This window comes from Moschus berezovskii, chromosome 12 (genome assembly GCF_049115385.1).
Source record: "Moschus berezovskii isolate FMDL1 chromosome 12, NW_MosBer_1.0, whole genome shotgun sequence".
NCBI lineage: Eukaryota > Metazoa > Chordata > Mammalia > Artiodactyla > Moschidae > Moschus > Moschus berezovskii.
In genome coordinates this window covers 91,459,363-91,475,282 of record NC_142471.1, presented here as the reverse complement: position 1 = coordinate 91,475,282, position 15,920 = coordinate 91,459,363, and the positions used below count along the sequence as shown (strand labels likewise).

Sequence of the window (15,920 nt, the reverse complement as noted above, 5' to 3'; positions counted from 1 at the left end):
CTAATTTACATTTGTTAACCCCAAACTCCCTTTCCACACCTCCCTCACCGCCCCGACCTTGGCAACCACAAGTCCCTTCTGCGTCTGCGAGCTTGTTTTGTAGGTAAGTTCATTAGTGTCGTGTTTTAGACTCCACATGTAAGTGAGATCATATGGCGTTTGTCTTTCTTTCTGACTGACTTCACTCAGTATAATCTCTGGTTGAGCCCCTGTTGCTGCAGCTGGCACTCTTCCGTTCTTTGTTATGGCTGAGTAATACACCACGGTATGATGTGCCGCATCTTCTTTGTCCGTTCCTCTCTCGATGGACATTTAGGTTGCTTCCAAGGCTACTGTGAATAGTGATGCTATGAACTTAGGAGTGCATGTATCTTTTTGAACACGGTTTTGTTTGGATACATGCCCAGGAGTGGGATTGCTTGATCATACAGCAACTCTAGTTTTTTTGAGAAACCTCCATACTGTTTTCCATAGGGGCTACACCAGTTTATATTCCTACCAACAGTGTAGGAGGGGTCCCTTCTCTCCACACCTTGTCCAGTATTTGTTAGTTGTAGATTCTGTAATGGTGGCTGTTCTGACCGGTGTGAGGTGGTACTTCATTCAGTTTTGATTTGCATGAAGTCATTTTAGATGACTGAATTCTCTTTTCGGGGCGCATTGGGTTAGATACAGTTTTTAGGTACTGTCTTCTTCCTTGCCACCCACCTGTCAATGAAGAGGATTCCAGCATAAGAAGGGAGTTGACAGGCAGACGCTTGCTTGTCAGTCAAAACTAGTTTGCTTTAAAAAAGGGGGGGGGGGATGGGGAATACTAGTTTGAAATTCCTATGAAAAGTACCTCAAGCAGTTATCAGTGCCTGGTCCTCGCAGGGCAATGCTCCTTTCCCCCTTTAATGAAGTTCCACGGTGTCTTTTGCCATCCGCCTGAACTCAGAGGGCCTAGGCGTCTTCTCTGGGGAGGGGGTCGCTCCTCTGGGTATGTTACCAAAAGAAGAACCTGCTGCTGTCTGCCCAACAAAGTCCTCTGGGACCGTCACACCTGCCCATACCCCTTTGCACCGGCTCCTCCCTCTGCCTAGAACATTCTTTCTCCGGGTGCTCCCAGCTTCTTCCCTCATATCCCAAATGCCTGCCTTCCCGTGTGGTCTTCCCTGATCATCTTCCCCAAGAGGTCAAGACCTCCTATATCCTTTCCCCCGACCGGTCTTACTTTTCTCCTTCATGTTCATTCCTAACACATAATTTACTCCCTTATCTTCTGTATTATCTGTCTGCCCCACCAGATGCAAGCTCCACCATGGCCAAGATTCGGGGGGGTGTTTTATTCACTCCTGTCTCTCCAGGACCTGGTACAATGCTTGGCACTCAGGTTTTGAATAAATACTTGCAGAATAACTGAGTGATGAGTGACAGGGTACTCTGCTCTGATTCCTCCAAAGGCTGACTTTCTCCAAATGCCCCCAAATAGGGCTCAGGAATATTCTATCAGAGAGAAATAGTCACCTGTTCCCATGATAAGGAATCATGAAAGGATGCAGTCAAGTGCAGAACGCTCCCTGGTCTCATTGCCATTCGTCATCAAATGAGAGGTCTTGGAGGATGCAAGTGGCCTTTCTCCATTCTCCCTTAGAGGGGAAATGTTGACCGGTCCAGCCCACAGAGAGGACAGGAAAGTACGGGGAAGGGTTTCAGCCTTCCTAAGGGGCCTCCCTGGGGTCACTCGGAGCGAGTCAGGAAGGTCCAGATTGGAGGGGAAGATGCCCCTCTCACATGTGCTCGGGGCAGGAGCTGTGAGCCGGCAGCTGGTGGAGGTTTTCCTTGTACCGACCTTGAAGCCAGGTGTCGCGCCGGTGAACCCGGGCTGCGTGGTGTCAGCCCCGGCTCCGTGCTGGGAGTGATGGAACCAAGGGCCAGCGTCGGTGACCCCTCCACACCCCGACTGGCAGTGCTGCTCTGCTGCTAAAACAGGCACCTCGCTCTGACAGCATAGAGGGGTGCGGTGGGGTTGGCTGGGCGGTGGGAGTTCAAGAGCGAGCGGATGTGCGGGTACCTACGGCTGATTCATGCTGATGTGTGGCAGAGACCAACATTTGTATTGCAACGTTGTAAAGCAATTATCCTCCAGTTAAAAATAAAGAACAAACAGAGGGAGGCACCTCGAGGAATTAGTGCCTGGACGCTCTTCCTTAGAGCAAGGTTGGGAAGCTGTGAACTGGATGGATGTTATCCATGACACTAAACAAGAAAAAACTTTTAAAAGCATCTGGGCTTTGTCCTTCAACAGAATAGGGGAAAGAAAAAAAAAAACCACCTAAGAACAAGAAATGTACTGTTACACAGATAACTCGACTCTTATCTGACCATACCCACAGACACAGAAAGAGTTGTTTTTTGCTACTAGTGATCTGTTCTCCTCTCCCAGATGCTCTGAATTTTAAATGCTGAACTTACACTGATCTCATTCATCTCATTTCTGTTCCTTTTTTAATGTCAACCCCCGCTGGAAAAAAAAATTCAAAATGTATTTGTTTTGAAAGACAGTGAGATGGGAGGGCTTGTCAGAGCTGTGCCTGGAGCTGGTCTCAGCCCTGCACACGTCTTACTCCCTTGGGAACTGGATGGCTGATAACCCCTCTTTCACTGGGCTTCTCTCAGCTGCTATTAGTCGTAGTACAAACTCTTCCCGAGGCTTACAGTCTATCCAGTGTCTCTCCTAATTCCCTGTTAACATTTTCTAGGAATCAGTTTCCTCCCAGAATGAACTGGTGAGCTCTCATCACAACACCTGGTTGGGCATTGTTGGCCTGAGAGTGAGATTTAGCCTCCGGGATCAGGCCTGAGATGGGGCAGCCTGGGAAAAGCTCACACGGGAGAAAGTTCGATCTCTTCTACTGCAAAGGACTGTTTTCTATCCCCTGTGCAATACATCGTATTTTCCACACCAAGCCCTTCTTAATGCACAGAATTACTCTTTCTTATGGCTCGTCATCTGAAGCTATTCAGCGTCACTTTGATACCAGGAATAATCAATCTGTCTGCCCAGGAAAGTTACAGAGAGTTCAAAAGGAACTTGGTTACAGCACTCCAGATAAGTCTTGGTTTATTGCCATTGCATCCGAGAGCAAGACTTTGCATGTATTAATTTGCCTGTGGATTAGAATTACACTTCAGAGTTAATAACCTGAGATTGATAGAAAACACTTGGGGAGGTAGCAGTGTTACCCGTTTGGCCCTGGAACTCATCACGGTCTTGAAATATTTCCAGATTCAGTCACTGAATGGTGGCTAGTCTGTCATCCTCAGGGAGACATAGCAGCACGCATTGGTTTAGCCAGTTGACTGGGATCCAATTATAACGTCATCCTCTAAACGTCAGCATGGGAGAGGATGCTTGGGCTTGCTGGTGGGCAGGCTCTGCTTCCTCACTAAGTAATAAAACTTGGGTTTCTGGTGGGCTTAGCCCTTATAATTGCTGCCTAAGACATGGGAAAACGCGTTCGTAAAAGAGTCAGATGTTCTGTATATGTTAGGGAACACTAGCAGGTATAGGAAAACCCCCAGTTTCCAGTGGCTTACCGTCCTAGACGGGGGCTCCCTTCCATGTGCTGCCGTGGGGCTCTGCACCGTGCGGTGAGTCAGGGCCAGGTGATGTTCCGCCTCGTCCCCTGCTAGGATGCTGGGGTGCTCTGAGCTCAGCTGGCCACAGGGAAGAGGAAGGAATCGCCACTTAACTGCATATCATTTCACCCCTGCTAATTCCGTCACCAAGAATTGTCACACAGCCCGTCCAGGTGTGAGGGGGCTGGCACGCCCCTCATGGCCAGGGAAGGGGGAGATTGAGCTTTGCGGGGAAATCGGCCAACTTGGCCACATCCCTTTGCAAGCCTGGTTTTTATAGACAAGAGCAGGACCCGCACATCTGACCTCCTCTGTTCTTTTAAGGCTATGCCTGAGGAGACAGCAATTTGCCCTTCATGGATTCAAACCAGTATCAGCCATGCTCTTGACCACCACCCCCTGTGGAGATGATGTCCGTGAAGCCAGGAAGCTGATAAGCCCAGTCATTTGTACCTTCCCCCTGCCTCAGGGTAGCAATTGCCTTTATTACTATTTTTAATTGAAGTATAGTCGATTTACAATGCTGCGTTAGTTTCCAGTGTACGGCAGAGTAACTCAGTTATATGTACGTTTTGATTCTTTTCATTATAGGTTATTAAAAGATACCGTATTAATATATCATTCCCTGTGCTGTATATCAGGTCTTACTGGTTTTGTTGTTCAGTCGCATCCAACTCTTTGCGACCCCATGGGCTACGGCACGCCAGGCTTCCCTGTCCATCACCAGCTCGCAGAGCTTGCTCAAACTCATGTCCATCGAGTCGGTGATGCCATCCAGCCATCTCATCCTCTGTCGTCCCTTTCTTCTGCCTTCAATCTTTCCCAGCATCAGGGTCTTTTTCCAATGAATTGGATCTTTACATCAAATGGCCAAAGTATTGGAGCTTCAGTATCAGTTCATCCAATGAATATTCAGGGTTAGTTTCCTTTAGGTTTGACGGTTTGATCTCCTTGCAGCCCACAGGACTCTCAAGAATCTTCTCCTTGTTGGTTATCTGTATTATATATAGTACTTTGTTATCTGCTAACCCCAACCTCCTAATTTATCCCTCTCTCCCTTTTGCTTTGGTAACCATAAATTTGTTTTCTATGTCTGAGAGTCTATTTCTGTAAATAAGTTTATTTGTATCATTTTTTATATTCCACATATATGGTTTTTCCAGTGGTCATGTATGGATGTGAGAGTTGGACTATGAAGAAAGCTGATCGCCCAAGAATTAATGCTTTTGAACTGTGGTGTTGGAAAAGACTCTTGAGAGTCCCTTGGACTGCAAGGATATCCAACCAGTCCATCCTAAAGGAGATCAGTCCTGGGTGTTCATTGGAAGGACTGATGTTAAGCTGAAACTCCAATACTTTGGTCACCTCATGCGACGAGTTGACTCACTGGAAAAGACTCTGATGCTGGGAGGGATTGGGGGCAGGAGGAGAAGGGGGACAACAGAGAATGAGATGGTTGGATGGCATCACCGACTCGATAGACATGAGTTTGAGTGAACTCCGGGTGGTGATGGACAGGGAGGCCTGGCATGTTGTGAGTCATGGAGTCACAAAGAGTCAGACACGACTGAGCGACTGAACTGAACTGAACTGAAGTGATACCAGATGATTCGTCTTTCTCTGACTTCTCTTTGTATGGTAATCTCTGCGTCCATCCACGTTGGTGCAGATGGCATTGTTCATCCTTTTTATGGCTGAGTAATGTTCCCTTTTACCTATATGTCCCACACCTTCTTTATCCATTCATCTGCTGATAAACATTTACGTTGTTTCCACGTGTTGGCTGTTGTAAACAGTGCCACTATAAACATAGGGTGCATGTGTCTTTTTTAAGTTAGTGTTCATCTTTTCTGGATATATGTCCAGGAGTGGGATTGCAGAATCATATGGTGACTCTATTTTTAGTATTTAAGGACCCTCCCTGCTGTTCTCCCTAGTAGCTGCACCAGTTTACATTCCTACCAACAGTGTAGGAGGGCTCCCTCTTCTCCACACCCTCTCCAGCCCTTATTATGTGTAGACTTTCTGATGATGGCCATTCCGAACAATGAAGTTAGAAAACTTCCTCACATAGTTATATTACAAGCTACAGGTCCTAAGTCTTCCCTTTCCATTGTATCATCTCACACAGAGCTGTTAATGATGTCTGTAATGAGACACTGTCTGGAGCTGTCGATTTGAAACCATCCAAAGATCATTTCTTTGGGGATAAAGCACTTGTGGCTTAGATGGTAAAGAATCTGCCTGTAATGCAGGAGACCCAGGTTCCATCTCTGGGTCAGGAAGATCCCCTGGAGAAGGGAATGGCAGCCCACTCCAGTGTTCTCGCCTGGAGAATTCCATGGACAGAGAGGAGCCTGGCGGGCTGCAGTCCATGGGGTCACAGAGAGTCGAGCTATGACTGAGCCGGTAACCCTTCCTCATTGGTGGTGTTGGAACTGTGCAGGATTAGACCAGAGGGTTTACCTGAAGGTGCCTCATTTACAGCTTTCAAGCTTTCACTCACTGAGAGAGTGACCACCCACCCAGGTGATGTCCGTGGGTACCACGCACACTGGCACAAGAAGGACGATGCACAGGCCATTCTGTTCCCTGACGACTGACATCCCGCCTCCTTCCTGCAGGTTCCCGTTCCCCATGATGTTCAGCAGCTGCAGCAGGAAGGACCTGGAGGCCAGCCTGGAGAAGGGCATGGGCATGTGTCTGTTCAACCTGCCGGAAGTGAAGCAGTCCTTCGGGGGCCAGAAGTGCGGGAACGGATACGTTGAAGAAGGAGAGGAGTGTGACTGTGGGGAGCCGGAGGTAAGAGAAACGTTCACGGGACATTTGTCTCGCGTTTACAGCTGGGCCAACCAGCAAGAATTTGAAGGAACTGTGCAGCAGAACAAATAGCGCTGGAGAATCAGGATGGGAAAGTCCTCGGGCCACCTTGAGCAAGCTTCATAAGCCAGGACGGCCTTCCTGAATGCCAAGTATTGCGTAGAATTAAGTTGTATCACTGGTTTAAAGAGATAAAGAATCTTCTCTGTTGAAGGGCGCGGCAGTCTCGGGAAGATGAGGACGAGAACAATGAAAGAGCATTTAGCTTTGAATTTGACAGAGAAGAAAGCCTTGGAATGCTGGCTTCAAATGGCTAATAAGCCCCAAGTCTTTCTCTCTGCAAGGTGTGCAGCCCAAGGGGAATTTGAATAAGCAGCGTTCGTGTTTAACCAAGAGATGCCTCCCGAGTTGAAATTCTGCCCTTGTCTCCGCAGCCTCCTCTAAATGTGTGACCTGAGGCTCCCAAGCTCCTGCTTCTCAGCTTGTCAGTTTTCAGAAGCAATAAGTGAGAGCAGAGAACATTTTTAATCCAGCAAAAGGCTTATCTCACCCTGCTTTCCAGCCACTGTCAGGACATTTTCATGCTTCCATAGGGCCCAGTATAAAGTTAATCACCATCAAAATTGTAGCAGCCATTTTTTTAAAAAAAAAATCTCTGAATAATCATGGGAAGGAGAGAGAAAGGACACAGTGAGACTGCCTGGTAAAACAAGAGCCCCTCAAAGTTTGGAGGAGGTTGTGTTTAGAATAAATCAGTCACCCGTTTGCATAGCACGCTGTCTACACGTGGGAGTCCCTCTCTGGGAGCTTATGTGAGCTGCAGTGGTAGACAAGTTCAAGGTGGGTATTAGCTAAATTTACAAATGGGCCTGGTGAGGGCTTAAGAAGAGCACATCTTGGAGGGCTGCTCTGAAAGGATTCTAGGATGGAAGGAGACTTGTGCTGAGATTCTTGAGACTTACCTTGCATCGCTGTGTTCATCAGACAAACAGCTGGTTGTGGACTCCTCATCGTATCCTACCCTCTCCAAGCCTCTGAGCTTTTCCATGGCAGCAGGAATAATCTTGGACTCCATCTGACCATTCCTGTAAGAATATTGAGAGTGACTATAAGTGCTCGGGGACGGGGGTTGAAGAGGCAGCTTGATCAAGTGTTTCTGTGCCCTTGCCAAATTCAGGATTCGCCCAGGGTCATGGCGCTGTCCATGAGGGTGTTTAATTTTGCTCACAGCACACAAAGCTTGGTTACTATGCAGGAACAAAATCCTAATTATGGCCTTACAGAAACTCTTTTTGATGAGTGGAGGAAAACTTGAAACCATCTTGGGATGGGTTATACAAAGGGGAAATTGTTCAGAGATTTTTTTCTAATTGCTTAAAGGAAAAAAACAGTTTACTCCTGTTTCTCAGGAGAGGTCAGGTTGACTTGAAATGGTTTATCTTTTGTTTGAACTCCTTGTAATTGCATATTAATTTAAATAAATGTGGCAGCTCTCCCTGAAGCCATGAACTCTCAGGTTTGGGATGACTCTATTAGCAGAGTCATTTATTCCATAGACCAGCATGGTCACCAGCATCCCTGCCTCCCTCTTCATTATCAGGGTTAACATCGCCACGGTTACCATTTCCACCACCATCTCTGTTGTCATTTCCAGCACCGCCGTATCTTCATCACCACTGCCATCACCAGCATCACATCAGCAAACCCTTGAGTGCCTGAAATTTGCCATTGATATTATGACCTTCTCTTTTACCCCCATCAAGGAGTCATTCAGCTTTGACAGGGGGGTTACTGTCTCTTCAGGCAACTTATTGCCTTGCAGGACAGATTTTGATGAAATCAAACTCCTTGCTTAGGCAGAGCTATACTCTCCCTGCCTGATATTCTATGTGTAGGGCCCTCATTTAATAAGTCCTTGATATCTGACAAGAACTCATTCTCTTCATCCAGAATTCTTTCTCCCAAGAAATCTTTGAAAGTCACGGGCAAGATTTTTCCCTCAATTTTTAGTTTTCTAATTTTAAATTTTTTTGTTTACTTTTTAAGGTTTAAGGTCACGCTGTGCTCTGATGATATGAAAGCCCATTTCCAGTTTCCAAACTGACCAATACTTTAGTGAACCTGGGTTCTTTATTCCCCTACTCAGCACTCAAGCACTGTAAATAACCATCATGCCTCTGTTTCCTATCAGCCCATGCATCCCCTGGACCATAACACACTCTAGTGTCACCACCTCGGTGAGTGAATGGGTCAGAACCACTGCCCCAGCTCACAACAGGACCCAGCTTCTGCTCCAGAAATAATGGCGACTCTTTTCAAGAAGATGCATTGTTGTCTCAGCCCAGTTCATGGTGACTGAGAACCTCTGTCCAATACCTACAAGCCAAGAATGACAATTAGGGCATTTGCTGAAAATCCTCTCACGGCTTCATTACTCTGCAGTTGGAGGCTGAGCGTTCATTGACTGTTGAACTTCTCTATTGAACGCTAAAATAATAGCTGCATCAACGGATGAAGCATTTGTCTCTTCTGATAAACAGAGTTCTGCAGAAGAAATAGATTCTGGGTAGTTAAAAGGCAAGTGAGTGCTGAACCCTTGAGTCCAGGACATTAGATTTATATCCACCATAAGGGTATCCTGACAACTCGCTCATTCTTCCAAGCTAATAGGATTGAAAAAGCAGCCTTATCTCCTTGTTTAAAGTCAATTGCATGCCAGTAGCTTGCAAATATCTTTTAAACTTAGTTATCTTGCTCACATTATCAATCCCTTTTGAAGTCAAAACCATGCTACTTGGCTTTGTTTCCATTTGAACTTCTGTGTATATTATTTAGCAGTTTCGTCGGGGGGATTGGGACCTGGTTCTTAAAGGATCTTACAAACCAGTTTTAGGATGGTTGATTTACCTTAGAAGTGCAAGGAAGTCTGTAATGTGTCATTGGCCCACATGTCATTAGAAGAGCCATTTAGACCATACATACAGGACAGCATCATTATATGTGTTGTGGCACTGATCAGGTGTACCACTAATGGACTCCGTTTATAAAAACACAAGTTCCTGAATGTTTTAGGATTGTAAGTCCATGAATTAGAATTCCTTACTGTCCTGAAAGTTACAGCGTTGGCTTCTGGTTGGCAGTTTTCTCTTACTGTATATATTACACACTCTGGATGTTTATAAATTCCTTGAGCAATTTTAAAATTGAATAACCTGGGGGGTGTGTGTAATAGGAGCGAGCAGTCACTGGGAACATCATTCATAGAGTTTTACATGGGATACAGTTGAGATATCCTGGTTGAGCCATAAATCTTCTGGATTATCAACGTTTTATTCATTGCATTTATGATACTGATGATAAATTCATTCATGGGAGATGGTTTGGGGAGTTAACTGTTACACTATGAAAATAGTATGTGATGGGCCTGTAGCCAATAATATATAAATTCTTCAGCACACACCATATATGAGAAAATAAAAGGACATTGATCAGTTCAACTCTGAAGACTGTTGAGCTCCTCTTTCTAATGGCAATTCAATTTCCTCTAAAATGTGTCAACTCCAAGTTACCAGAATGTCCTGAAGCACACGATGTCATAAATACACTGAAGAGATATGTGCAGGCCTTCTGTTAAGAGCTAAGCAAAACTATAGCCTCTGGTTTCTTTATGCTACAAAAGATTGGGTACCTGTGAAATGAAGCATAACACAGGAGTTCACTTCCTCTCTCGTGTTTATTTCAGAGAGGACCATCCATCTACTATTTGACCTGTTTAAATCCCTTGCAAATCTATGGGCACAGCCCACAGACCTCCTTCCGGTCTCCTGCTCATTCTGAGGTGCTTTTCTGACCTGAGGAGTGTCTTGGTGGGTGAGACACCCTCCCTGTGCTAACCAAGAGTCCAGCTGCGGCCTCAGGTTGGACTGCTGTGGTTCAAACACAACTATTTTGACTTCATTTCCTGCCACTGTGCTCGTGGTTAAACTCTGGATCAGTCTTTGAAGAGTTAAGTTTGTGTTCATCTATGGAAATTTTCAAACACGTTCAAAGGGCTCCAGTGATCCCGATACAGGTCACTGCACTGAGGCCTGAGCTCCTTGCAGACACACACGGCCCCACCGCTGCCGATGCAAATGGCCTCCGGAGCCAGCCAGCCTTCTGTCCCATCCCTCACCCCATCGTGAAAGATGCTTGAGTGCTACTGACTTTTCCCAGGGACATGCACTCCCAGGCAGTTCATAAACACTTACCAGAAGCTCTGCTTTCTTCCAAAGGAAGATAATCCTCGTTCAGGCTGGTTTTCAGCTCAAGAGCCAGGCCCTGGGGTTCTTTCTTCCCTTTCCAGTCACTGAAAGTGCGACCTTTGCTTTTGGTGAGTAGTGGCCCCCTGGTGACCCTGTCAAACCTCTTCCTGTCTCCAGGAATGTCAGAATCTCTGCTGTAATGCCACCACCTGTACCCTGAAGCCAGACGCTGTCTGCGCGCATGGACTGTGCTGTGAAAACTGCCGGGTGAGTCCTCCTGCTCCCAAGGTCATCCACGGGTTCTGCAGGTTCAACACCGGTACAGGGCGAGCTACAGGGCAGGGTGATTTCCCAGTGCTCGCTGCTGGGGAACTGTGGTCCTTATCACACAAGCTGGCACTCTCTACCTCCTATTTTTATTATCTCCTAATCTTTGTGTGAAATGCACATTTTAATGCTAAGACATCTGCAATAAATTATTTAGGTGCTGGAAGGAAATTGAACCAAAAAACTCAGGCTCCCCATTAACTGTTCTGGTCGTGCTGTTGGAGGAAGTCTTTGAGAACCAGTTCGCCCTCTCACAGGGAGGACTCACATCAGGTCCCTCTGCTCCATCCCAAGAATGTCTGCCTGCTGGCTGAGGTGGTGGGTGGCTTGTTCTCCACGACCTCAACATCTTGCTCTTGACGACCCCCAACAGAAGGTACTGGCTGACCCAGCCCAGCCAAGTTGGCAGTTTTAGACTCTGCCATTTTCTGCCACCCTGACTGCATTCGTGTTGGCAGTTCCATCCTTTGTCTCACTGTTCAGAGCTGAGATCTGGCAGAGTCGACATCTCAGCTTTTGATTCAGATGTTCCAAGGGTAGAGTTTTATTTCCTTTTAATTAAGCAATTGATCTTGACCTTCTGCTTGCAGGAAACTCCCTCTTAGCCACCCAGGCAGAGCGCAGTGTTTCCAAAGTGCATTGTAACATTTTACATTCAGCTTAAAGTATCCTTCACCCCTTTCCTGTGATCAGTTTATGGGGATATTAAAGAAGCTGGCACCCCTGGCTTGCAGCTGCTGGTGGTGGAAGTCCCTGGAGTGGGGGATTTGAGGCGGGGCTGGTCACTGGCTCTGTAACCTCAGACAAGCCACCCTGAGCCATATGCTCCTCGACATCAAAAAGATGAGGCACCGTTGTGTGGCTCCTTTGGTTCCTTCGGTTTACTACTTCTCTCCCTGCCCCTGTGAAGTCCTACAGCCAGGTTCCCAGCTCTGTGATTTGACAGCAAAGTAAAATTGCTGTTGCAAGTATGCCCTTGGGATGATTTTTATCATCTTGCCCACAAAAGCGAACGCTTTAAATGCAAATGTGATCTTAAAACAAGTGATGGTGTTGGTATCCAGAGATCTTGTTCTTAAGAATCGATGGGTCCATCAGGCAGCACCCCACTTGCCGCCTCCTCTAAGGTCTCGGGGCCAGCGACCAGCTTGTCTGCTCACCAGGAAACCCTGATGTTGCAGGAAATTAAAAAGAGCCGCATCTTAGCTGCCCCCACCACCCCACAGTGGAAAGGTGAATCCCAGAGCGAGACTCTTTACTTAATGAGCTCTCCCTTCAGTAAAGGGAACTTCCTTTGAAGTCCACACCCATCTAGGTGAGGCCACACGAGGGTGGCCCTGCTCCCATCTACCCGGAGTGTTGCTGGGACTGCTCATCCCCCTTTCCTGCAGCCACATGCTTATAGCCTGCCCTCTCCTTGCAGCTGAAGCCGGCAGGAACTGCGTGCAGGGACCCCAGCAACGCCTGCGACCTCGCGGAGTTCTGCACAGGGGCCAGTCCTCACTGCCCGGCCAACGTGTATCTGCACGACGGACACCCGTGCCAGGGGATGGACGGCTACTGCTACAACGGCGTCTGCCAGACCCACGAGCAGCAGTGCGCCGCCCTCTGGGGGCCAGGTACGCAGCCCCACCAGCCCGGGTGCTGAGGCTGCCAGGCCTGCCCTCTGTTTCCGTGAGCGCCCTCCTGGAGCGCGCTGTCGAGAACCTTCCTTCTGTTGGGCTGAAGCGACGGGCTTTGTGGTGGGACCGGGGCCTGTCGGGCACAGGGCACGCAAAAGTGGGTGCTGTCCGGAGCCCGCCCTGAGGCACAACGGAATGGTCTGGCCAGAGACGTATGAGTACCTTCCGTGTGCCCGTGGGGAGCCAGGGCCGAATCAGCCAGGACCGCTGCCCTCAGACGGCGGAACAGGGAGCCGGGCAGACAGGCGGCACAACATCCCCGCCCGCAACCCTGATTCTGTGCAAGTCCTTCTTGGCGCTCGAGTGACAGCCCCAGCCATGGGCCGAGGGTGCCGGAGAGGATGTCGGTGCGCCCAGGGGGCGAGGGGTGGTGGAGGGGCTGCCTCAGGAAAGCCAGAGTCCACTTGATGCGGACTCTGTGACAGGGAAGGATATTCAGAGGGAGGGCCCAGAGTGGGAGGCCTGGACTCCAGAGGAAGAGCGTGGAGACAGGTGTTAAGGGCCTTCAATACCTTTTTGTTCTGAAAGCAGAGTGACAGAGGCGTGTGTCCCAGAAAAAAAGCACCCAGGTGGGAATGTGGCCAGGAAGCGGCCTCTGCACAGTTGGGTCCCTGAGAGATGGTTCATCACTTCCTGCCCATGGGCCGCTGGACCCGGGCTCAGCCTGGTTTGCGTTACCCTCCCAGGACAGGACGCCTGAGGTGGAGACAATGACCGCAGCTTTACAGAAGGAAGAAGCTCAGACTCAGAGGCCGGAAGTCATTTCCCAAGGTTGCGAGGCTGGTACTGTGACCAAGTCCAGCCAGAGTTCCCACACTGGGCCATCACCTCAAAGAGCCAGGCCTCGAACGCAAGTTCCACCGAAGCTCTAACATCAAACAGATGCTCAGAAGTGAAAGGGGGAAGGCGCCGTCCCCTGTGTGTCTCTCTCTTCTGTTGCCCGGTCTTCTGGGGCCAGAGACCCAGGGCCTAGGGCAGGGCGACTCAGAGCAGGGGCTCGTCACCCCGGGGGTTGGCCCCTGTCTCTGCATCGAGGATCTAACTGTGAATCCCACAGCGGGTATTTTCCAAGACCGTGACCCAACGATCTTGTCTTTCTTCTGCCCCTTCCCGTTGGCTGCAGGGCGGCCTCGGTTCTGGCCGGAGGCCCCAGCTGTGGCAAGGCCACTGTGGTCAGCAAGGCCCAGGCAGGGGGCCAGGCCAACTCGGGCTCTGTAGGGGAGGGAGAGCCGATGTGGGCCTCTGTCTGACTTTGCTGGTGGGATTTGGGGTTTAGGGTTTAGGAATGATGAGGGCAAACAGCAGTGACTAACCTCAGAGCTTGGGTTTGAAGCACGACGCAGAAGCAATGGCCTGAGTGTGGGGGACACAGCGTGCCTTGCTTGGCCTGGGGGCTCTCGTGGAGCCCACTGCCACCGCCCTGCAGCCGAGCCAGTGCTCCCGTGCACGGGGGACCTTCTGAGGGAGAAGAGATCGCAGCCCGGATGCAGCACCCAGCGGCTCACCATGCCTTCATTTATCTCATTCTCTGGAGAGTTCTTCCAAGGCCTCGGGCTTTACTGATGAGCTTCTTGTTCAGTCACTAAGTCACATCTGATTCTTTGCGATCCCATGGACTGTAGCCTGCCAGGCTTCCCTGTCCTTCACGATCTTCTCAAGTTTGCTCAAACTCACGTTCATCGAGTCGGTGATGCCATCCAACTATCTCATCCTCTGTCGCCCCCTTCTCCTCCTGCTTTCAATCTTTCCCAGCATCAGGGGCGCTTTTCCAGTGAGTCAGCTGATGAACTCAGGCAGATAGAAAGAGGAAGTGGTGGTACCTGGAGCCTTAGTGCTTGGACTTTGGAACCTGACCAGCCCCCAGACCTCCTCCACAGCTGGGCAGGAGGGTCTCCAGGCAGGTAGGACTCACAGCCTCAAATGCTCCCCATGACCAGTGCAACAGAGGCGCTCACTATCTGCATGCCACCCACTTGCACGGGCTCTGAATGGCGAGTGACCAGACACCTTTTAGCTGAGTGGGTCACTTTGGGTCAGCGCTGCTGCCCCAGGCCAAACCTTTGTGGCCCAAAGCGTCCCTAGTGGCCATCCCTGCCCAGCCTCTCCCCAGACTCGAGTTGAGTTACAGGGGACTTGGTTGCATCGCTCCCTTCCAAGGAGCATTCCGTGGCCAGAGCACACAGCACTCGGAGCTGTTGGAGCGAAGCACGGCCTCTGGTGCCCTGCTGACTTACAGCGTCTGGCCCCGGCTCCAGGGTGAGCTCAGACGGAGCCCCACGGCTCTCTCAGCCCTGCCGCTGAATGACTCAGCTGGCTGCGGGCCTGTGATTCATGGCGACCGAGGCTGGTGTTTTTAGCTCATCTGATTAGTCCTTCTTGAGCTGCCTGACCAGAGAGAGAGAGGCAGACAGGCAGACAGACTTGACGGCATGACTCACAGGCTGAGCTTCTCCAGAGCAGAAGCAGTAGGGAGTTACCTGCTTGGTCCCCCCACGTCCCTGCGAGCGAGGGTGGGGCCTGCCGCCCCAGGGTCCGGGCTGGCCCCTTCTCTCCCCTCCCACCAACCCTGGTGACGGAAGGGGCCCTTGCCCAGCAACGGCGGGCACACAGACTACACATCTCTGACGTCAGAAGTGCCCATTCCTGGAAATGACCGGCGTGGGGATGAGGTTGGGGGAGTCTGCAGGCTGGTGGCTTCTTGGGATCCATCCCTCTTGACCTTCTTCGTTCTGGCAGTCATCACACTGGCCTCCTCAGGAGCATAGAGAACTTGGTGCCAGAAGCAGCAGGGGCTCCCTGTACCAGGGGGTTTCTTAAAGGGCCTTCAACCACCCGCTTTGCTAATGCAGGGTGTTTCTTTCCTTATATTAGTGTGATGGCCTAGCTCTCCAGTTCAAGGACACTGGGTAAGCTTTGTGTGTCTGCCCTCACAGTGGCTTATGACACCACGAGTTTATCATCTTCTAGTTCCTGGGGACAGAAGTCCTAAAATCAAGATGCTGGCAGGGCAGTGTTAACCTTTGGAGGCTCTGGGGGAGCATCTGTTTTCTGGCCTTTTCCAGCTTTGAGGGGCTGCCCGCGATTCTTGGCTCATGGCCCCTTCACGCCTTCAAAGCCAGCAGTAAAGAATCTTCAAATCTCTGTCTCTGTGACTTCCACTTCTGTGGTCAGATCTTTGTCTCTGACTTTGATCCTCTGCCTCCCTCTTACAAGGATCCTTGGGATT

The 15,920-nt window shown here is 49.6% G+C and overlaps 1 protein-coding gene across 1 annotated transcript in view; it reads left to right on the top strand.

Moving 5' to 3' along the window:
• ADAM12 (ADAM metallopeptidase domain 12) overlaps positions 1-15,920 on the top strand; it is a 414,517-nt gene that overhangs the window by 341,056 nt on the left and 57,541 nt on the right. Inside the window, exons 12-14 of the mRNA XM_055424409.2 lie at positions 6,246-6,423; positions 10,863-10,952; positions 12,436-12,631. Of these exons, the coding sequence (XP_055280384.2) occupies positions 6,246-6,423; positions 10,863-10,952; positions 12,436-12,631 (464 nt within the window). The remainder of the gene's footprint in view (positions 1-6,245; positions 6,424-10,862; positions 10,953-12,435; positions 12,632-15,920) is intronic.